At 51.1% G+C, this 22,578-nt stretch overlaps 1 protein-coding gene across 2 annotated transcripts in view; it reads left to right on the top strand.

Moving 5' to 3' along the window:
- The window catches only part of GTF3C1 (general transcription factor IIIC subunit 1), a 1,956,011-nt gene that overhangs the window by 1,582,315 nt on the left and 351,118 nt on the right, over nt 1–22,578 (top strand). For both annotated transcript variants that reach the window (XM_085632176.1, XM_085632175.1), the window contains exon 32: nt 11,510–11,757. In XM_085632176.1, coding sequence (XP_085488302.1) covers nt 11,510–11,757 — 248 coding nt within the window. The remainder of the gene's footprint in view (nt 1–11,509; nt 11,758–22,578) is intronic.

Here is a 22,578-nt window from a genome sequence, read left to right as displayed (position 1 = left end):
AGACTGCGTCTTCGATGGGATCCCGGTTGGCCCCCGATCCCTACGTGGCGACTCCAGTCGACAGCCTTGGAGGATGCTGAATTTCGCGTTTCCCTAGGCACGGCGATCGAGCAGTTCTTTGAACTGAATGAGGGGACGACGAGCAGCGAGTTGACGGAGTGGGACGCACACGAGTCCACTATTAGGGGACATTGTCTGGGCGCGTCGTGGAACATCCGTGGGCAGCTTGTGTAGGAAGGTGGATATCCGACTATGGTTACCCCCAACTTTTTGCCTAGTGTCTAGCTGGTTTTTCGACTTAGTTGGCCTGAGATCCTGCCATTCAGGGTCTCAGGCTGTCTGCTCTCTCTTCAAAATGGACTCCATGTACCCTAGGTACATTCCCAATTGGTAAGGATCACCTTATTGGCCCCTGTATAGTGTACCCTAGGTACCCAGGGCATAGGTGTACCCTAGGCCTACCAGGAGCTGCAGCATGTAATATGCCACCCCTGGCCTGGCCTTCCATTATGACACAACTGGCTGATCACTCAGCTGGGGCAAGGTCGTGTAATCACTCCTTGCTTAGGTGTAGTATTCCTATACCTATCTTATATATAGACACATGTGTACCTATCAGCCACTCCTATGGCAGGCCTTAACAATTCTGGAGGCAGAGTGCTTGGTAACATGTGAGATGGTGCTCTAGCATGAGCTGAGCCTGTCTGCAGCTTTCGGAACCATGTCCTTATAGCTGTTCTATGATATAGCCTACCATATACTCTTAAAGTGCCTTATAAACTTAAACGGTTATGGTAACTATGGTTTGGCTTTATCAAAACATGTTGTGTAAGATGTCCAACACTTTGGAATAATACCCCCATCCCATTTCAGGGGATGAGGATATTATCCCTCCCTTCTAGAGGGAGAAGACATGTCGAAACCTACTTACCTGGTTAAAGTTAACCAGAGCCCCAGCATCACAAAATGGATGCTGCTGCCACGACACGAGTCTGACCTCCTGCTGCTGGGAGAGATCCCGGCAAGGGAGGCTTGGACAATAGGTTTCCTGCCTTGGGAGGTGCGAGCACCACCCCAGACAGGCCTTAGTGTATTGGGGCAGGGAGGGATGAATGAAACGAGACACTGCCTGGGGCACACAAGGTGTCCCATGCATAGTCCAGTTCAAACCGGTGCTGGGGCACACCAGCCCCAGTCCTGGCGCGAAACTGGACAAAGGGAAGGGGGTGTAACCACCCCCCTCCCAGGTCCCACCCATAAGGCGTGACCTAGCAGGCAACCCAGCCCCCCAGATTAGTATATGAGTGGTAGCTGGGCCCCAGGAGATTAGATTATCCTGAACCTGCAACTTGAACAGAAACTCTGGACCTTCGACATTCGACGAAAGAAGAAGACTGAAGAATCTCCCTTGTGGCCAAGGAGTGGCTACCCTGTGCAAACAGGCACCATCAAGAGACTACCCTTTGCTTTGCTGAAGTTCTACGAGGGACCGACTGCAGAGCCCGACCAGAGCCTTTACTTCCAGACTTCTCCGACCCTGATCCACATCCACAGCCGAACTGAGATCCGTGGAGGTGACGAGAGACGTGGGACCGGCTACCTGGGAAAAGTGGCGAGTATCTTCCAGCGCAGCTCCTGAGGTACCCTCGAAGTTGTGCACCGGGGATTGAGAAGCCCCAACCCCAAGCACCATCTGCACCGAAGATCAGCCCCCCACACTCCACGAGTCCTGCGTGGGGCCCTTCTGCATTTTCCTGCTTGCCGCGTCTGTCCGGTTGCTTGCCCGTTGGCTAGCAGCCTTTGTGACGACACACCTTGAAATCTTCACTGCTGGTTTGGCTCCTCCAGACTGGCTCCCACTTCTTTGCAAAAGAGAAGCACCCCAGACCTTCCTGGTCTGCACCAGAAGCAAGTCCTCCGTTCTTCGTGGGTTCCGCTTGCCAAGGCTTGGTGAGTCCTAGTTCGACTTCGACGCCGCCGACAGCAAGAGCCTTCGTGGGACAGCTCACCTCCTGGTCCTGGTCGTCCTCGACGTCTCCTGGTACCCGTGGCTGCAGCGACAAGCTTCACCCTTCACCTGCAATCTTCACGACATCGCCTGGTTCCTTCCTGGTTCCACGTGTCCCTTCTGCTTGCAGGTACCCTTCCTTCTTGATCCCGGCCTTGGGATCCACCGGACACTCTGCACTGACTGCCTGTCAGCAACTTTCCTTCAGGCATCCATAGAAGTCCACGACGAAACCCGACGCAAGTTCACACCTATGCACCCGCAGCCTGTGGGCTAGGTAACTTGGGTACTTCGGTGCTCACAAGGGTAGTGACTATCCTAGGGTCTAGTTTCCGAGTCTCGACTTCCTAGTTGCTTCAGAAGTGTCCTAAAACTGCTTATTTCAGAACTGTATTATTTCTATCGACTATACGCATTACGCGTGAGTGTTTCCACTCTGCACCTGAATCCTGTGGGCCTCCCACTTCCTAACTGTTGGTAGTGTAGTGTAGCCCCAGCGGTTCCCTAGGCCTAGGCCTATCCTATTTCCGTGATAGTGGTCCTTATACCACTTCTTTAGTATATGGTTAGTGTGGCCCCTAGGGCCTAACTGTATTACTTACCTGTGTGACTTAATGTATGCTTAAATAAGACTGTGTTGTACTTACCTCTAATCTTATAAAGAGTGCTGAGGGTTTGACTAGAATAAATACACTTTATTTTATGTATATATCTGTTGTGGTGTCCTTTCATTTGGTATTCAAGGGATTATATATGGTATCACAGCTGGCTTCACATGCCATTCAGAGTTTAGCCTAAGACTGCTCTTGTCCATGCTACCACTAGGATAGCTGGTCTATAAGGTTGACTTTACAACCAATCACCATAAGGGTTGTTTGGACTGATATAAGGTGTACACTAGAACTAGTGACATCATACATCAGGCCAACTTCTCACACACTAGAATTAGTGACATCATATATCAGGCCAACTTCTCACACTGGGTTTTATCTGAGAGGGTGCCGATGCATTAGCAGAGCCCCTCTGCAGCCTTCGGAACCTATTTTCCGGGGTTGTTTGTGATAAAATATATACTTAAGTGCAATATAACCTCGCGGTAAATGCTAACTTTAAAACGTCTGCACGGAAACATGTGATCTGAAAGAAACACGTTAGTTAGATTCCTCACCTTAGAATTTCCCCAGGCGTCAGGCTGGATCCGGAAAGATTTTTGTAGCAATACCCCTTGCCCGTCGTCGGCGTCGTGTGCCGGAATGACGTCGGAGTACCTAGACGCCGCCCTCGCGCGCTGACGTCAGTTCTTCTTTTTTCCGCGCCAGTAAGCGCCGATCCGGGAAGAGCTTACCCCTAGTCATTTTTTGACTAACTTTTTTGACTTTTTTGGTCGACTGTAGGTGCCGGTAGGATGCCTGGTTTTAAAGCCTGTGACGCCTGTCATCGACTGATGTCGGTGACAGATCACCATCGACCGTGCCTCTTCTTCCTGGGGTCCGACCACGACGCGGACTCGTGCCCCGACTGTCAGGCCTTGACATCGAAGGTTAGGCTGGAGCGGTCCCGCAAGCTTCTCGAGCTACGCCACTCGGCTCCGCGCCGCTCGAGATCCCAGTCCAGGAGGAGGTCCAAGGACCAGTCGCGGAGCCGCAGTCATCGACATCGCTCTTCGGGTAAGTCAAAGCACTCCAAGAAGCGACATTGCTCTTCGGACTCCCCTCGCCAGTCGCGCGACTCAGCCGAGGGTCAAGGTGGTTCCACCCACGCGGCTCCGCCGGAGCCGCAGGTGCCGCGTCCGTCCCCATACCCTCCGGTCCCTGGGACTGGCGCGACGCCGGCGGAGATCAGTGCCTTCCTCTCGGCCATGAGAGGCCTGGCTCTGCCGTCGACGCCCGGCCCCGACATCGCGGGTCCCCGAGGGATCCAGGCCTGGATCTCTGTCGGTGCCGGTCGACCTCGTCACGCCTCCTCCCCCGACCCCGGTTCCACCACCAGCGTCGTCCCCGGACGACGCCATTCCCCTGTTTACCCCCATTCCGGACCCGACGCCGGCTCGGCATCGACCGACGCCGATGCCGGCGCCGCTGGATGAGCAAGTCCTCTACCGTCCGGCTCCGTCCCTTCCTCCTGTGTATCAGGACTCGGATGACGGGGTTGACTGGGAGGGATCTGAGGATCCTCTGGCCAGACAGGCCTATCTTTCTCAGGACTGGGCAGACGAACTGGGGGATGCCAGTGGTCTGGACACCTCCCCGGACGTTGGTTTTATCTCTCCTCCGACTGTGGCGTCGGAGGAAGGTGCAGCTTTTTCAGTGGTGCTGCGCAAGGCGGCCGAAGCCCTTGGGCTAGACTTGCCTGCTGTGGCCGTGAGGACTAACGTCCTCACTGAGGTGCTTCAACCGACAGCAAGCTCCACAGAGCCTCTGCTGCAGTTCAATGAGGCCCTCATCGACGTTCTCCAGGGCACTTGGTCCAAGCCCTCCACAGTACCTCCTGTGGATCGGAACGTAGCCCGGCGCCACCGCCCTGCTCCGGGCGACCCCAGTTTCCTGTCCCAACACCCCACCCCTGAGAGTCTGGTTATCCAGGCCTCTACTTCCCAATCCTCCTTCCCGTCCGCTCCTCCGGACAGGGAATCCAAGAGGTTGGAACAGTTCGGGAAGAAACTGTTCTCGTCCCTGAGCCTGGGGCTGCGGTCTTTGAACACCGCTTGCATCTTGGACCGTTATTTCCACTCTCTGTGGGATGCGGTGGAGGACGTGCTGCCCCTGTGTCCGGAGGAGGCCCGGACACGTCTCTCCCAGGCACTTGCTAACGGGCGAGATGCAGCACGACATGGACATGCCCTTTGATGGCACTCGCCTTTTTGGTGAGAAGGCGGACAGTGCGCTGGCTCGGTTCAAGGACTCCCGGGCCACGGCCTAGTCCTTGGGTCTTCCGGCCCGCAGCCGCAAACTTCCGCCTTTCGTCCCTTTTTGTGGCCAAGGAAGGGGCACCTCCTCACGTCTGCCCAGCCACCGGCCGCAGATCCAACCTGCACGCGGTCGCAGACGTGGATTCCGCCGAGGCGGTACTGGAGGTCAACGTGCCGGTCAGTCCACATCCACCCCGGCAGCATCCGCCTCAAAGCCCTCCTAGTCCGAGCTTTCAGGCCCATTCCACGCCAGTGGGCGGCAGAGTTCGCCATCACATGCTCCACTGGCGCTCCATCACGTCGGACAGGTGGGTGCTGCAAATCGTCCGAAGGGGCTACTCCCTCCCCTTCGAGACGACCCCTCCAGCCATGCCACCGCTGAACCACCGTATGTCGGGTGATCATTTGCATCTTCTACGAGAGGAAGTTTCGGCCCTCTTGGCCAAAGAGGCCGTTGAGCGCGTTCCTGGGCCGGAAGTAGGTCGTGGTTGCTATTCCCACTACTTTCTGGTTCCCAAGAAGGGCAAAGGGGGCCTACGCCCGATCTTGGATCTCAGGAGCGTCAACGCCATCCTCCGGAAGGACCGTTTCAAGATGCTCACCTTAGCTCTGGTTCTGGCTGCCCTAGACCCTGGAGACCGGATGGTAGCGTTGGACTTGCAGGACGCTTATTTCCACATCCCCGTCCTGCCGGCCCACCGGCGTTACCTGTGGTTCACGGTGGGTCAGGAGCACTTTCAGTTCACCGTGCTCCCCTTCGGCCTCACCAGTGCCCCTCGGGTGTTCACGAAAGTGATGGCGGTGGTCGCAGCTCATCTGCGCAGATCAGGGGTCCCAGTCTTCCCCTATCTCGACGACTGGCTGTTGAAGGCGGGCTCGCCCCAGCAAGTCGTCTCCCACCTCCAGACTACGGCAGACCTCCTGCACTCGCTGGGGTTCTCCATCAATGTGCCAAAGTCGCACCTGAGTCCCTCCCAAAAGCTCCTTTTCATTGGGGCGGCTCTCGATTCGGCGCAGTTCCGGGTCTATCCGCCGGAACACCGGATCCGGGACATTCAGGCCCTGATTTCCATCTTCCGGCCTCTGTCCTGGGTTTCGGTCAGGTTGGTGCTGCGGCTTCTGGGGCTGATGGCCTCCTGCATCCTGTTGGTACCTCACGCCAGGTGGCGGATGCGGGCTCTGCAGTGGGACCTGAAATTTCAGTGGGCCCAGCATTGAGGCAACCTGTCCGACCACGTCTTGATCTCGGAGGGCACTGCGAACCAGCTGCAGTGGTGGCTCACGAATCGCGATTGGGTCAGCGGCAGATCCCTCTCCCTACCCCAACCGGAGCATGTCGTAGTGACGGATGCGTCCCTCCTGGGATGGGGGGGGGGCCACATGGGAGAGGCGGAGATCAGAGGACTCTGGTCTCCGGCGGAGACTCGGCTCCATATCAACCTCTTGAAGCTGAGGGCGATCCGACTTGCACTAAAAGCCTTCCTTCCCTCTGTCCGGGGAAGTGTTGTGCAAGTGTTCACGGACAACACCACCGCCATGTGGTATTGCAACAAACAGGGCGAGGTGGGGTCCTGGACCCTTTGTCAGGAGGCTCTGCGCCTCTGGACATGGCTGGAACATCAGGGCATCACCCTGGTGGTTCAACATCTGGCAGGCTCTCTGAACGCCAGAGCAGACGAACTCAGTCGCCGGTTCATGATGGATCACGAATGGCGTCTGAACTCGGACGTGGCGCAAGGTCTCTTTCTGCAGTGGGGAGAGCCTTGGTTAGATCTATTCGCCACCGAAGAGAACGCGCAATGTCAGCAGTTCTGCGCGTTGGAATTTCCAAGGCGGCACTAGCTTGGAGACGCTTTTCGTCGCGAGTGGAGTTGCGGTCTGTTGTACGCCTTTCCGTCTATACCACTTCTGCCCAGAGTGCTGAATAAGATCAGGCACGACCGGGCCCAAGTCATCTTTGTGGCTCCGGATTGGGCACGAAGGTACTGGTATCCCGAGCTACTCAGTATGTCCATCGATCCCCCGATACGTCTGCCTCTTCAGGAGGACCTTCTGTCGCACCAGCAGGGGACGGTCCTACACCCGAACCTGTCCAGCCTCCACCTCCATGCGTGGAGATTGAGCGGCGACAGTTGATGCCATTTGACTTGCCTCCTGAAGCCTGTGATGTCATTCTGGCAGCCAGGCGTCCCTCCACAAAGACGGTATACGCCTGCCGGTGGAACAAATTTGTGGCATGGTGCACAGCAAAGGCTGTGGATCCCCCTCTTTCTGAGGTTCTACTCTTTTTTCTTTCTTTGGCCCAGCAGGGCTCTGGTCTGGGCACCTTGAAGGGTTATCTTGCTGCAATCTCTGCTTTCTTAAGGCTTCCTGATCAGCCTTCTCTTTTCAAGTCCCCTGTTGTCTCCCGTTTACTGAAGGGCATTACTAATATGTTCCCTCCTGTTCCATTCGTAATGCCTCAGTGGGACTTGAACCTTGTTCTCACTTTGATGATGTGCGCTCCCTTTGAGCCCCTTCACAACTGTCCACTTCGTCTACTGACTCTGAAAACTGCCTTCCTGGTGGCTATCCCCTCCGCTAGGCGGGTGAGTGAGCTCAAGGCTCTGTCAGCTAAGCCTCCCTTCCTTTCGGTTCATCCGGATAAGGTTGTCCTCCGGACACGTCCTTCTTTCCTTCCTAAAGTCGCACTCCCTTTCACATCGGGCAATCTGTCACACTGCCCACCTTCTTTCCGCCTCCGCATCCTTCAAAAGATGAAGTGAGGCTCCACCGTCTGGACCCAAAACGTGCGCTGTCCTTTTATTTGGACCGCACAAAACAGTTCCGGGTGGACGACCAACTTTTTGTTGGATATGTAGGTGCTAAGAAGGGTAAAGCTGTGCACAAGTGGACCATCTCGCGATGGGTCGTGTTGTGTATTAAGATCTGCTATTCCTTGGTGAAAAAGGTCCCTCCTGTTGGGCTGAGAGCCCATTCCACTCGGGCCACAGCGGCGACAACTGCCCTGGGATGGGGAGTCCCCTTGCAGGACATCTGTCAGGCGGCAACGTGGGCTTCATTGCACACTTTTGCCAAGCACTTTTGCCTGGACAGCCAAGTCTGGAGAGATGGCCACTTTGGCCGTTCTGTTCTCCAGGACTTTCTGGTGTGATCTTGGTTCGCAGACCCACCACCGGGGTTGGTATTGCTGGGGTATCTATTCTAAGGTGAGGAATCTAACTAACGTGTTTCTTTCAGATGAACAAGTTACTTACCTTCGGTAACGATGTATCTGTAAGAAACATTAGTTAGTTAGATTCCTCACCGACCCACCCAGCCTCCCCGTTCTGCGTACCGACATCTAGGGTTAAGGTTCTCCCTTTCAGGGCCCTAGATTTGTTGGCACCAGTGTCGGTCTCTTGCATGGCTCAGCGTCCCTGGCGCGGAAAGCTATGTATAAGAACTGACGTCAGCGCACGAGGGCGGCGTCTAAGTACTCTGACGTCATTACAGCACATGACGCCGACGACGGACGCGGAGCCGCAGACGACGCCTACCGACGCGCAAGGGGTATTGCTACAAAAATCTTTCCAGATCCAGCCTGACGCCTGGGGATAGTCTAAGGTGAGGAATCTAACTAACTAATGTTTCTTACAGATACATCGTTACCGAAGGTAAGTAACTTGTCCTTTGGTGTCAAACACCTTGGAATCATACCTCCCTGCCAGTAAATGGCGGGGGAGATATGATTCCACCCTCCTAGAGGGAGAAATATGACACACCCGGTACCAGCTTTCTCCACCTGGGCATCACAAAATGGATGCTGCCAGCCACATACACGTGTCTGCCCTCCTGCTGCAAAGCCTAGCTCGAGCAGGGGAAGGCTTGACCATAGGATTCCTGTCACAGGGAGGTGTGACCACCTCCCAGACAGGCTTTAGTGTATTGGGGCTGGGTGGGTGCACTCCAAGAGTGCTTTGATGTCTGCACTGGGGGCGCATTCGGTGTCCCTGTGCATAGTCCAGCTCAAGCCATCAGCTCCTGCGCTGGCATGAAACTGGACAAAGGACATGGGTTTAGCCACCCCTCTAACCCACCTCTTCCTTGGGTATAAAGTAGGAACCCCTAAACTTTAAATTTTACCTGGACTAAACTCTTCTACAGAAACCAAGTACTTTGATGATCTGCACGACGCTGGATGACTGAAGAATCTCCCTTGGAGTAAAGGAGATACTCCCCTGCAAGGCTGGCACCTGAAACGCATCTGACCAGTTTGCATCTTGCGAGCTCCTGAGGACTCCGAAGATTTCTGCAACACAGGAGGTGGGTTCCCGAGGTCTCTGAGGTTGATCAGTGCTCTCAGTAATTGTGGCCCATATCCCTCGTGGGGACTGTGCAACCCGAACCCCTGTGCACCATGTACATTTGCAGCAGCATATGCTTTTTGGCGATCCCTGAGGCTGTGCTTTGGGTTACGTGTAGTGCTGACCCCAAGCAGTATTTCCACTGAAGATGTCCGGCCTACACTCCACGAGTGTTCCGTGGGCTGGTACTTTGTGATTCAGCTCAAGGTCCCTTCGCGATCCCTGGTCCGTTGACCTGTGGGTCCCTGTGAAGGTAACTTTGACTTTCCGTAGGCTTTTCTGGTTGCTCCAGACGTGCCCTGACTCTCCATAGCTTGGAGAGTCCCCAGGACCTTGCTGATCCTCACAGAACCATCTTTCCTCTGCCCGCGCGGGTTGCAGCTGCCAAGGTTTGTTGGTGTTCAGTCCAGACACGGACTCCCCAGCACTCGACATCCATCGTGGGACAGCTCACCTCCGGACTTTGGTTGTCGCCGACGTCTCCTGGTCCCCGTGGCTGCAGAGTCCAGCTTCACCTCTTCTCACCTGAAGCACCCGGCATCGGTGGGCATTCATCTATCGTGCCCCTGGTCACTGTGAAGTGACCCAGACTCTGTTCCCTCTGCTTTCACGTTCTTCTCACCTCAGATCCAGGCTTGGATTCCACCAGACACTTCATCTTCCCGGCAGCAGCACTTTTCTGCATCACGCCATTGAAAATGACGAAGGTTTCCGACATCACTTGACCCCTATGCACCCGGCTCCTCTGGGATAGGTAACACGGGTACCTCGGTACTCTCAAGGGTGCTGGCCTTAGAACCTTCTATGTTTGAAATGGTTTGCTTAAAGTCCTCTCCAAAGTGTCCTTAATCTCTAAAATTCCAACCGCGACTTTCCCATAGAGTTGTACGGAGCCTGAGCCTGTGTTCACACACTGCACCCGTCCTCCGTGGTTCCGCTGTGTCACTACCTTGGGTGGGTTCCTTGGGGTCCCAGCGATTCTACGTGCTCTAAACACTGTTTCTAGTCAAGTCGGGGTTATTATACCACTTTCTTAGTATATGGTTCGGTCTCCCCCTGGAGCCCGCTGTGTATTGTGATATTTACTGTTGTTCTAGTGATTTAATATTGTGTGCTTTGTTCTCTAATCTCATAAAGAGGTTAGTAGAGAGTGTTAAGTAATAAATACATATATTTTATATAACCCTTGTGTGGTTCTCCTTTCGTTTGGTCATTCAGGAGGTTATGATCTGGTAAAACAAACTGCTTTACATTCCTTCGAGACTTAGCCTGAAGGCTGCTCTCCATAGCTACCACTAGGATAGCTTTCAATAAAGGTTGTGCATAACCTAATCATCAATAAGGGTCGTTTGGACTGGTGCAATGTGCCCACTTTAATTAGTGGACAGCATATACCAGGCCAACTTCTCACAGCTCCGGACTGGGCATGGTGAGTTTGGTAACCCGAGTTTCTATACATGAGCATCGATCCTCCGGTCAGGCTGTCCCTTTGGGAGGATCTTCTGTCGCAGCAGCAGGGGATGGTTCTCCACCTGAACCTGCCCACTCTCTGCCTCCTTGCATGGAGAATGAATGGCGACAATTGACAGCTTTTTACCTCCCTCCCGAAGTGGTTCAGTGTCAGGAACATTCTCCTTCAGGGCCCTAGTTGTTCATTTTTTAATACACCATTGTCAGTCAATCCATGGCCTTGCGTTTCTGGCGTGGAAAGTCTTGAAAAGTGCTTACGTCATCACGCCAGCGTGGCGGTTAAGTTGACGACACGGACGTCACAACGACGAGGATACACCGCCGCTGACATCACGCGGAGTCAACCAACGCCACCTACTGGCGCGCAGGGGTACTGCTGTGAAAAATCTTCTGTATCCAGCCTGATGCCTGGAAGTTCAAAAGTAAGGAATATGCGGCTAGATCATGTCTGTACCAGATAAGGCATTACCAAAGGTAAGTAACTTGTCCGTTATATGCAGCTTATAAACCTGCAAAATGTATCTGCCATGTGCAAGCTAAAAAACAATCATTGGTGCTAACAATAGGTAGAACAATATATTTGGTTAACATTTGCTTTTCATCTTTTAATTGGTATATGTATGCATACACACATGTATGCATACATACATGTGTATGCATACCCCCTAATCTTACATCAGTTGTCTTTAAAGAATGAATCCCGTAGATAATTTTTAACAGTCGTATGTCAAATAAGATATGGTAATGTACAGTGCTAACATACTCATGGATATTTAGTTTAGGGAAGGATGATGACGACGACGATGATGATGATGACATTGATGAAGCGTGTCAAATGAAAAGAAGGGTAGAAGTGAAGGCCAAGCAGGCATCCCACACCAACTATCTGCTTATGAGAGGATATTATGCACCAGGGATCGTCAGCACACGGAATCTAAATCCCAATGACAGTATTGTTGTGAATTCATGTCAAGTTAAGATAAAGTTGCGACACATCCCAGCTCAAGGACGGCTTTCCACAACAGGTAAGTATAGATGAACAGTAATGGATTAATAAACAAAAGAGGATGTTACACTTGTTTATAATTAAAACTAAAAGCATTTTTTAGCTGAATTGATTACTCAGAAGTTACATTGGTAACTACAGGGTAATGGAGCAGCCAGTACTCATTAGATTGAAAAAATCAATTATTTTTGGTAACTTCTCTCTAAATTATTTTGTGTTTTAAATAACCTAGGCACAGCCTGAAACCCTGAACACTTTTTCAGGTCTCGCCTGATTCAGTACATGTGTTGTGTCTTGTAAGTCTATATTTCTTAAAAAAACAAACACAATTTAAAAAGGGCCTAGAGCCCGCCCATTACTTACCATTGTTTGACTTCTACGTCACTTTCATTTCATTGTTGCTCATTGGTCAGCACCTTCTGGTTTCACTTTCTCTTTGTCTTTTCGTCCATTCCGTGAACCATGGAGGATATACAGCTTCCTGTCTGCAGCCAATGTCTTTCCACGAGTAGCGCGTTTCTCACATTATTTTTTTTTAAAGTTTTGTTTGAGCTGTTGCACTCCGTAGGAGTGCATTTGTTTGCAGTCCCTCTCCCACCCTTCTCCCACTGGCCCGGTGATGATTGTTGCTGTATGTGTTGGCACATGTTAAGTAAAATTCCATCAGGAAATCAGTGTTATTTTTACATTTAGAGTAATATGTTGATTTTTATTCCGCTTTGCCTGGGCAACATTACTTTTAATTGTCAGTGTGCTTTTGTGACTTTTGACTTTGGATACAAGCACTTACATTAAGCCCTGCCATTGCTTGATTTTCTTACTAAACAGGTACCTACATAAGGTATTTACATGGCATTTATAGTAGCATGATGTGCTCCATTTAAGTTTTGTTTTCTTCAACAGAAGTGTGATTTAAGTGTGTGATTTCAAAGTCAGTCATACTCACAATTGAAAGCAGTGTTATACAGAAAAAAACAAAGTCAAACAAATATGGCACAGGGCAGACAACACAGCAAATACCACAATGGGGAATCATGCTTCTATAACTACAATGTAAACACTATGTATCTGCGAGTTTACATTCAAACCAAGTTCAGCCTCTAGTAAAATTAATTTTGATGGATACATCTGCCTGTGGATTCCTCACCTTATGAATATCCCCTGCGCCAACATTCCGCGGAATTTTTTCCTAGCTCTCCACGCCGACAAAGACGTTGGCTCCGTTCGCGACTCTTCATGACATCACCAGAGCCATAGAGAGCCTCGTCGGCGTGATGACGTCAGTTCCCTTTTTTCCACGCCGTCAACGCGTAACAGTTTTCTAGGACTCTCCATATTTTGTGGAGTTACTTTGTTGTTCCTTCTGCTTTAACATTTGCTAGAAGAGATGTCGTCTTCAAGGAAGTCTGGTTTTAAGCCCTGTAGGGAATGTGGGGGGTCTCATGTCCATCACTGACCCCCATGAAGATTGTTTATGGTGCTTGTCGTCGGATCACAACGTGAAGGACTGTTCCTGTTGCAGGAAAATGTATCCTAAAGCACTTAAAGAACAGGAAGCTAAGTTGTTTCTGGCCAAGGCGAAGAAAGAAGGAAGAGGGCGTAAGCGTGATAAGTCGAAGTAGTCGACTTTGCATACATCGTAGTCGAGAAAGCACAAGAAAAAAAGAAGACATGGATCTCGGCGCCTCTCAACGAAGGGTAAGGCTTCGTGCTCGCCTTTGCTTGCCCCTCGACGTCTCCGTAAGGACTTTGCATCTCCTTCGCCTTCTCCTTCTCCTCGTGCGACTCCGGCGAAGTCTCCTTCGCTTAGAGGCCCTCCGACGCAGTCTCCGGCGCAAAGGGATTCACCGGCTTCAGACGCCGAGCTGGTTCAGGATGTTCCATCTTCTCCTCTGCCTGAGATTGAACCGGTGGATTCGGCAGTGGATCCGATCGTTCCGACGTCGGACACTCCCCGTTTGGATACTGGCTCGAATCCATATCCACAGTTCCCGGCTCCAGGTGCGGATCCGTCGCATGCAAAGTACGGAGTATTTACAAGGGCGGCTTTCCCATCCGGAGCACCTTCTGGTCCCGTGGGTCCGTTGGCATTCAACTTGGGCGTGCCCCAGCACTATGCCCAGGCACCCTTCATGCCGATGGCGCCTGTGAGAAGTTGGCCTGATATATGTTGTCACTAATTCTAGTGTACACCCTGTATCAGTCCAAACAACCCTTATGGTGATTGGTTGTAAAGTCAACCTTATAGACCAACTATCCTAGTGGTAGCGTGGACAAGAGCAGTCTTAGGCTAAACTCTGTATGGCATGTGAAGCCAGCTGTTATACCATTTGTAATCCCTTGAATACCAAATGAAAGGACACCACAACAGATGTATATAAAAAATAGAATGTATTTATTCTAGTCAAAATACCCTCAGCACTCTTTATGAGATTCGAGGTAAGTACAACACAGTCTTATTTAAGCATACATTAAGTCACACAGGTAAGTAATACAGTTAGGCCCTATGGGCCACGCAAACCATATACTAAGTAAGTGGTATAAGAACCACTGTCACGAACACAGGATAGGCCTAGGCCTAGGGAATCGCTGGGGCTACACTATACTACCAAAGGTTAGGAAGTGGGAGGCCCACGGGATTCAGGTGCAGAGTGGAAACACTCACGCGTAATGCGTAAAAGTCGATAGAAATAGTAGTAGTTAGAAATTAAGAGTTTTAGGACACTTCTGGAGTAACTAGGAGGTCGAGACTTGGAAATTAGACCCTAGGATAGTCAATACCCTTGTGAGCACCGGAGTACTCAAGTTACCTAGCCCACGGGCTGCGGGTGCATAGGTGTGAACTTGCGTCGGATTTCGTCGTTGACTCCTATGGATGCCTGAAGGAAAGTTGCTGACAGGCAGTCAGTGAAGAGTGTCCGGTGGATCCCAAAGATGGAATCAAGAAGGAAGGTACCTGCAAGCAGAAGGGACAGAGTCCAGGTCACCAGCCAGGAGCCAGGAAGGAACCAGGAAGGAACCAGGCGATGTCGTGAAGATGCAGGTGAAGAGGTGAAGCTTGTCGCACCAGCCACGGGTACCAGGAGGCGTCGAAGACGACCAGGGCCAGGAGATGAGCTGTCCCACGAAGGCTCTTGCTGTCGGCGGCGTCGAAGTCGAGCTAGGACCCAACAAGCCTTGGCAAGCGGAACCCACGCAGAATGGAGGACTTGCTTCTGATGCAGACCAGGAAGGTCTGAGGTGCTTCTCTTTCACAGAGGAGTGAGTGCCAGTCTGGAGGAGCCGGACCAGCAAGATAAAATCAAAGGTTCATCGTCACAGAGGTCACTAGCCAACGGGCCAGCAACCGGACAACACGTCGAACAACTCAAGTGCAGAAGGGCCCCACGCAGAACACGTGATGTGTGGGGAGCTGATCTTCTTTGCAGATGGTGCTAGGGATTGAGGCTTCTCAATTCCCCAAGCACAGCCTCGAGGGAGCCTCAGAAGTCGCGCTAGTCAGTTACTAGCCACTTTTCCCAAGTCGCCGGTCCCACGTCCCTCGTCGCCTCCACGGGTCTCAGCTTTGCTGTAGATGTGGATCTGGTTCAGAGGTGTCCGGAAGTCACGGTGCTGGTCAGTCTCTGCAGTCGTCCCTCGCAGGACCAGGACGGGGAGTGGTTACACCCCCTTTCCTTTGTCCAGTTTTGCGCCAGAGCTGGGGCTGGAGTGCCCCAGCTCCGGTTTGAACTGGACTATGCATGGGACACCTTGTGTGCCCCAGGCAGTGTCTAATTTCTTTTATCCCTCCCTGCCCCAATACACTAAGTCCTGTCTGGGGTGGTGCTAGCACCTCCCAAGGCAGGAAACCTATTGTCCAAGCCTCCCTCGCTGGAAGGACTCCCAGCAGCAGGAGGTCAGACTCGTGTCTGTGGTAGCAGCATCCATTTTGTGATACTGGGGCTCTGGTTAACTTTAACCGGGTAAGTAGGTCTCAACATGTCTTCTCCCTCTAGAATGGAGGAATAATATCCTCATCGCCAGAAATGGTGTGGGGGTATTATTCCACAGTGTTAGACACCTTACACGACATGTTTTGATAAAGCCAAACCATAGTTACCATAACCGCGAGGATTATAAGGCACTTTAAGAGTATATGGTAGGCTATATCATAGAACAGCTATAAGGACATGGTTCCGAAAGCTGCAGACAGGCTCAGCTCATGCTAGAGCACCATCTCACATGTTACCAAGCACTCTGCCTCCAGGATTGTTAAGGCCTGCCATAGGAGTGGCTGATAGGTACACATGTGTCTATATATAAGGTAGGTATAGGAATACTACACCTAAGCAAGGGGTGATTACACGACCTTGCCCCAGCTGAGTGATCAGCCAGTTGTGTCATAATGGAAGGCCAGGCCAGGGGTGGCATAATACATGCTGCAGCCCCTGGTAGGCCTAGGGTACACCTATGCCCTGGGTACCTAGGGTACACTATACAGGGGCCAATAAGGTGATTCTTACCAATTGGGTTATGCACCTAAAGTACATAGTAGGAATTTAGAGAGAGAACAGCTGGGGCTGCAGCATGTATTATGCCACCCCTGGTTAAGGACTATACAGGATTGTATAATTTGATCATGAGAGAACAAATCCTTAATAACTGTCAAAACCAGCTGCTGCATCAACACTTGATTGACTCTGACCTAACTTCTCCCCAGGAATTGGGAAAGAAGGCAGATAGGTGGGTCAGGACTAGAGTTAAGCAGAAAAACCAGAACCAGGGCGGTGATCAGAAGGGTAATGAGCAGAAATCAAAAGCCCAGAAGTCTTCACCAGGCCCCCAAAAGGCTCAGGGGGAGGGTGGTCCCAAAAAGGATAAAAAGAAAGATGGCCAAAAGAAACCTTGGTGCAACTATTGTAAGTCCAATTCTCATTGGTATAGTGAATGCACCAAAAAGGACAAGCCCCCAACCACCATTGCCCCTAAGGCAACTGTACCCCCTAGTCCAGTTGTAAGTGGTGATTCCCAGCAAACGGGTGTAATAGGGGTAACCCTGCGAACTGAAGTGGATTCTGGCCTAGTCAGAATGCCCACTCAGGCTGTTCTGATCTGTGATGGGGACATAGCTTTGTCCTCTACTATAGGTCCCAGTAACCTGGGCAAGTACAGACGGACTCCTTTTATCAACCAAAGAATGTCTCAGGCCTACAGGGACACAGGTGCTAGTGTCACAATGGTGACGCCTGCCTTTGTGAACCCTGGACAGATCATGCTAGGTGAGAATTACCTAGTGACCAACACTAGCAATGCCACTACCTCCCATAGTGTGGCAATTGTTAACTTCTCCTGGAGAGGGGTAACTGGCCTCAAGAAAGTTGTGGTGAGTTCAGATCTTCCTGTAGAGTGTCTGTTGGGAAATGACCTTGAAACTTCAGTGTGGGCTGAAGTGGAGTATAGGACCCATGCAGAAATGCTGGGAATAGATGCACATGTCCTTGCTGTGACCAGGTCACAGGCCAAAAAGTGCAACACTGAACAAGTGCTGGATCCTGGGACAATGGACCAGACACAATCCAAGAGAAAGAGCAGTAGGGTTAAGGCTGTGCCTTCCCCCCCTGCCTCAGGTAGAGAGTCGCCCTCACAGGAGGATGATTCTGAGAGCCCTGAAGGAACTGTCCTAGAAGAACTGGAACCTGACCAGGTTGAGTTTCTTGGGACAGGAGGACCTTCAAGGGCAGATCTGAGGCAGGCTCAATTGGACTGTCCTTCTCTTGAACCCCTCAGACAGCAGGCTGCTGCCGAGGCTGCAGGGAATGCTCAAGGTACCCATAGAGTGTATTTGGATGAAGGGCTGCTGTACTCAGAGGCTAGAGACCCCAAGCCTGGTGCGTCCAGGAGGTTGGTCATACCCTTGAGTTTCAGAGGCTTCCTTCTTACCTTGGCCCATGATATTCCCCTTGCAGGACACTTAGGCCAGAATAAGACTTGCGACAGACTTGTCCCTCACTTTCACTGGCCTCATATGTCAGAAGATACCAAGGAGTTTTGTCGCTCCTGTGTCACCTGCCAAGCCAGTGGCAAATCAGGTGGCACCACAAAGGCCCCCCTCATACCACTACCTGTGGTGGGGGTTCCCTTTGAGAGAGTGGGGATAGACATTGTAGGACCAATGGACGCCCAAACAGCATCTGGGCACAGATTCATACTGGTGATAGTGGACCATGCCAACAGGTATCCAGAAGCTATACCCCTGAGGACCACAACAGCACCTGTTGTGGCAAGAGCCCTACTTGGAGTATTCTCCAGAGTGGGTTTTCCAAAGGAGGTTGTTTCTGACAGAGGTGCCAACTTCATGTCAGGATATTTGACTGCAATGTGGAAGGAGTGTGGTGTAAACTACAAATTCCCTACCCCCTATCATCCACAATGCAATGGGCTTGTTGAAAGGTTCAACAAGACGCTAAAAGGGATGATAAAAGGTTTACCAGACAAGTGTAGGCGAAGATGGGACATCTTTTTACCCTGCCTTCTGTTTGCTTACAGAGAGGTCCCACAAAAGGGGGTTGGCTACAGCCCTTTTGAGCTTTTGTTTGGGCATCCTGTAAGGGGACCCCTGTGTCTAGTAAGGGAAGGTTTGGAGAGACCTCTCAGACAACCCAAACTGGACATAGTGGATTATGTATTTGGCCTCCGCTCCAGGATGGCAGAGTACATGAAGAAGGCTTCCAAAACCTTGAGGCAAGCCAAGAACTTCAAAAAGCTTGGCATGACCAAAAGGCTGTGCTGACTGTGTAGAAAGTGTGGGTGTTGGAGCCAGTGGCCCAACAGCACTCCAAGACAAATGGTCTGGGCCCCACACTATTGTTGAGAAAAAGGGAGAAGTCACATACTTGGTGGACCTTGGGACTCCCAGAAGCCCCCACAGGGTGCTTCATGTCAACAGATTGAAGGCATATATTGACAGGGCAGACATGGGCTTACTCATGGCTACAGATGAGGGGCAGGAGGAAGAGAGTGACCCTCTCCCAGACCTGTTGACTCAGAACCCTGATGATGGTTCAGTTGATGGCGTGGTCTTTTCTGACAGCCTCACTGACCATCAGCAACAGGACTGCAGGCAAGTTCTGCAGTCCTACAGACATATGTTCTCTCTGACCCCAAGTCAGACAAACTGGTGCACCCATGAGGTGGACACTGGTGACAGTCTGCCTGTGAAGAGTAAAATCTACAGGCAACCTGACCATGTCAGGGACTGCATAAAGATTGAGGTACAAAAGATGTTGGAGCTGGGAGTCATTGAACCTTCAGAGAGCCCTTGGGCTAGTCCTGTAGTTCTGGTGCCAAAACCTCACACCCAAGATGGTAAGAGAGAGATGTGGTTTTGCGTGGATTACAGAGGTCTCAATGCTGTCACTAGGACAGATGCCCACCCAATACCTAGGGCAGATGCGCTCATTGACAGATTGGAAGCTGCCAAGTTTTTGAGTACATCTGACCTGACAGCAGGCTACTGGCAAATCAGACTAGCTGAGAATGCTAAGGCCAAAACTGCTTTCTCAACCCCAGGAGGACATTATCAATGTGTGGTAATGCCCTTTGGCTTGAAGAATGCACCTGCCACTTTCCAAAGGTTGGTGAATGAAGTCCTTACAGGCCTGGATGACTACTGCGCAGCTTATGTTGATGATATTGCTGTCTTTAGCTCCACCTGGGAGGATCACCTGGTCCACCTGAGGATTTTTTTAGAGGCCCTGCAAAAGGCAGGCCTCACTATCAAGGCCACTAAGTGCCAGATAGGGCAGAGCAAGGTTGTGTACCTGGGCCACCTGGTAGGTGGGGGTCAGGTTCAACCACTGGAGAGCAAGATCCAGACCATAAAGAACTGGACTCCTCTAATTACCCAGACTCAGGTCAGAGCTTTCTTGGGCCTGACTGGGTACTACAGAAAGTTTGTTAAGAACTATGGGTCCATTGTGACACCACTTAATGACTTGACCTCTAAGAAAATGCCAAAGAAAGTTCAGTGGACAGTAAGCTGTCAGAAAGCATTTGATGACCTGAAGCAGGCCATGTGCACTGCACCTATTCTGAAAAGTCCAGACTACTCCAAAGAGTTCATAGTCCAGACAGATGCTTCTGAGTTGGGTGTGGGAGCTGTTCTTTCACAACTGAATATAGATGGTCAAGACCAGCCCATTGCTTTTATTAGTAGAAGGCTGACCCCTAGAGAGAAACGTTGGTCAGCTATTGAGAGGGAGGCCTTTGCTGTGGTTTGGGCCCTGAAGAAGCTGAGGCCATACCTGTTTGGCACTAACTTCAAGATTCAGACAGACCATAAGCCCCTCTTGTGGCTAAATCAGATGAAGGGTGAAAATCCCAAACTTCTTAGGTGGTCCATTTCCCTACAGGGGATGGACTTCACAGTGGAACATAGACCTGGGACAGACCATGCCAATGCAGATGGACTCTCCAGATATTTCCACTTAGAACATGAAGACTCAACTGGTCAAGGTTAGTTTAATGTCCCTAAGTTTAGGGGGGGGGGGGTGTAGGAGAGTAGGGTCTGCTTTCTATGTTCACCCCCACTTTTTGCTTTTGCTTTACTGGTTTTCGACTTAGATGTGGCTGTGGGCCTGCTAATCAGACCCACAGCCCAGCTGTTCTCTCTCTAAATTCATACTATGTACTCTAGGTACATAACCCAATTGGTAAGGATCACCTTATAGGTCCCTGTACAGTGTACCTTAGGTACCCAGGGCCTAGGTGTACCCTTGGCCTACCAGGGGCTGCAGCATGTATTATGCCACCCCTGGCTGGCCTTCCATTATGACACAACTGGCTGATCACTCAGCTGGGGCAAGGTCGTGTAATCACCCCTTGCTTAGATATAGTATGCCTATATCTACCCTTATATATAGACACATGTGTACCTATCAGTCACTCCTATGGCAGGCCTTAACAATCCTGAAGGCAGAGTGCTTGGTAACATGTGAGATGGTGCTCTAGCATGAGCTGAGCCTGTCTGCAGCTTTCGGAACCATGTCCTAATAGCTGTTCTATGATATTGCCTACCATATACTCTTAAAGTGCCTTATAATCCTCGCGGTTATGGTAACTATGGTTTGGCTTTATCGAAACGTGTCGTGTAAGGTGTCTAACACTGTGGAATACTATCCCCACACCGTTTCTGGTGGTGAGGATAGTATTCTCCTTCTAGAAGGGGGGAAGACTATATCTAAGCAAGGGGTGATTACACGACCTTGCCCCAGCTGAGTGATCAGCCAGTTTTGTCTGATTGGAAGGCCAGACCAGGGGTGGCATAATACATGCTGCAGCCCCTGGGAGGCCTAGGGTACACCTATACCCTGGGTACCTAGGGTACACTGTACAGGGTCCAATAAGGTGATCCTTACCAATTGGGTAAGTACCTAGGGTACATGGAGTCCATTTTAAATGGAGAGCAGACAGCCTGAGACCCTGAATGGCAGGATCTCAGGCCTACTAAGTCGAAAAACCAGCTAGACACTAGGCAAAAAGTTGGGGGTAACCATAGTCAGATATTCACCTTCCTACAGTATAACAGCTGGCTTCACATGCCATACTGAGTTTAGCCTAAGACTGCTCTTGTCCATGCTACCACTAGGATAGCTAGTCTATAAGGTTGACTTTACAACCAATCACCATAAGGGTTGTTTACACTGATACAAGGTGTACACTAGAACTAGTGACATCATATATCAGGCCAACTTCTCACAACGTGGTTCTGCCCACAATCTCTCCTCCGCCCCCTCTGGTACTGCAGGAAAGCAGCCCTAGATCCCCATCCTGGATCATGTGGCTCCTGTAGGGGGTCCACTGTCTCACTTTCTAAAAGGTTGTAAATCGGTCACAACAGACCTTTGGGTTTTAAACCTTGTGGGGAATGGGTACGCCGTTTCCTTTCGGGAATTCCCTCCTCCTTACCCTCCTTGCCAAGGTTTTTGTTCCGAGGACCATTTCCTTCTCCTGCAGAAGGAGGTTCTTGTATTTCTACAAAAAGGTGCGATAGAGGTGCTTCCAGTGCAGGAAAGGGGTCAGGGATGCTACTCCCGGTATTTCCTGATCTCCAAAAAGGACGGAAGGTTACGTCCGATCCTGGACCTCAGGGTCTTGAATTTTTACCTGAAGCAGGAGAAATTCAAGATGCTGACCCTTGCTCAGGTTCTTCTGGTGCTGCAGCAAGAGGACTGGATGGTGTCGATCGACTTACAGGATGCGTTCTTTCACATCCCCATTCTGAAGCCGCACAGGAAGTATGTCCGTTTTACGGTTGGGTCGCAGCACTACCAGTTTGCGGTCCTCCTGGTCGGTCTTACTACTGCACCTCAAGTTTTCATAAAGGTGATGGCAGCTCATCTCAGATGGTCGAGGATTCCTGTTTTTCCCTATCTGGACGACTGGCTGCTCAAAGCTGAGTCGCAAGAGATGGTGCTTTATTATCTGCGGGTAACATCTCAACTGTTGTTCAACTTGGGCTTTTCAATCAATGTGCCCAAATATCACCTGGTGCCTTCTCAGCGCAACCTGTTCATAGGGGCGGTACTGGACACTACAGTGTGTTGAGCATTTCCTCCTCCACAAAGAATTCTCGACATTCAGGAGATGATCCCTTTATTCCACAATGGAGCGGTTGTTCCAGTTGTGAAGGTCCTTCGCCTGCTCGGTCTGTTAGCCTCCTGCGGTCTGTTGGTCAACCATGCACGCTGGCACATGAGGGCGCTCTAATGGTGTCTTCGCAGGCAGTGGTATCAGCACAACGGAGATCTCAGGGAGTCGGTCAGGATCTCCAGAGAAGCAATCTGTCTCAAGGAAAGCCCTT

The sequence above is a fragment of the Triturus cristatus genome, chromosome 10 (genome assembly GCF_964204655.1).
Source record: "Triturus cristatus chromosome 10, aTriCri1.1, whole genome shotgun sequence".
Classification (NCBI taxonomy): Eukaryota; Metazoa; Chordata; class Amphibia; order Caudata; family Salamandridae; genus Triturus; species Triturus cristatus.
The sequence above is the reverse complement of the archived record's forward strand: the minus strand, read 5'-3'. Positions and strand labels throughout refer to the sequence as shown.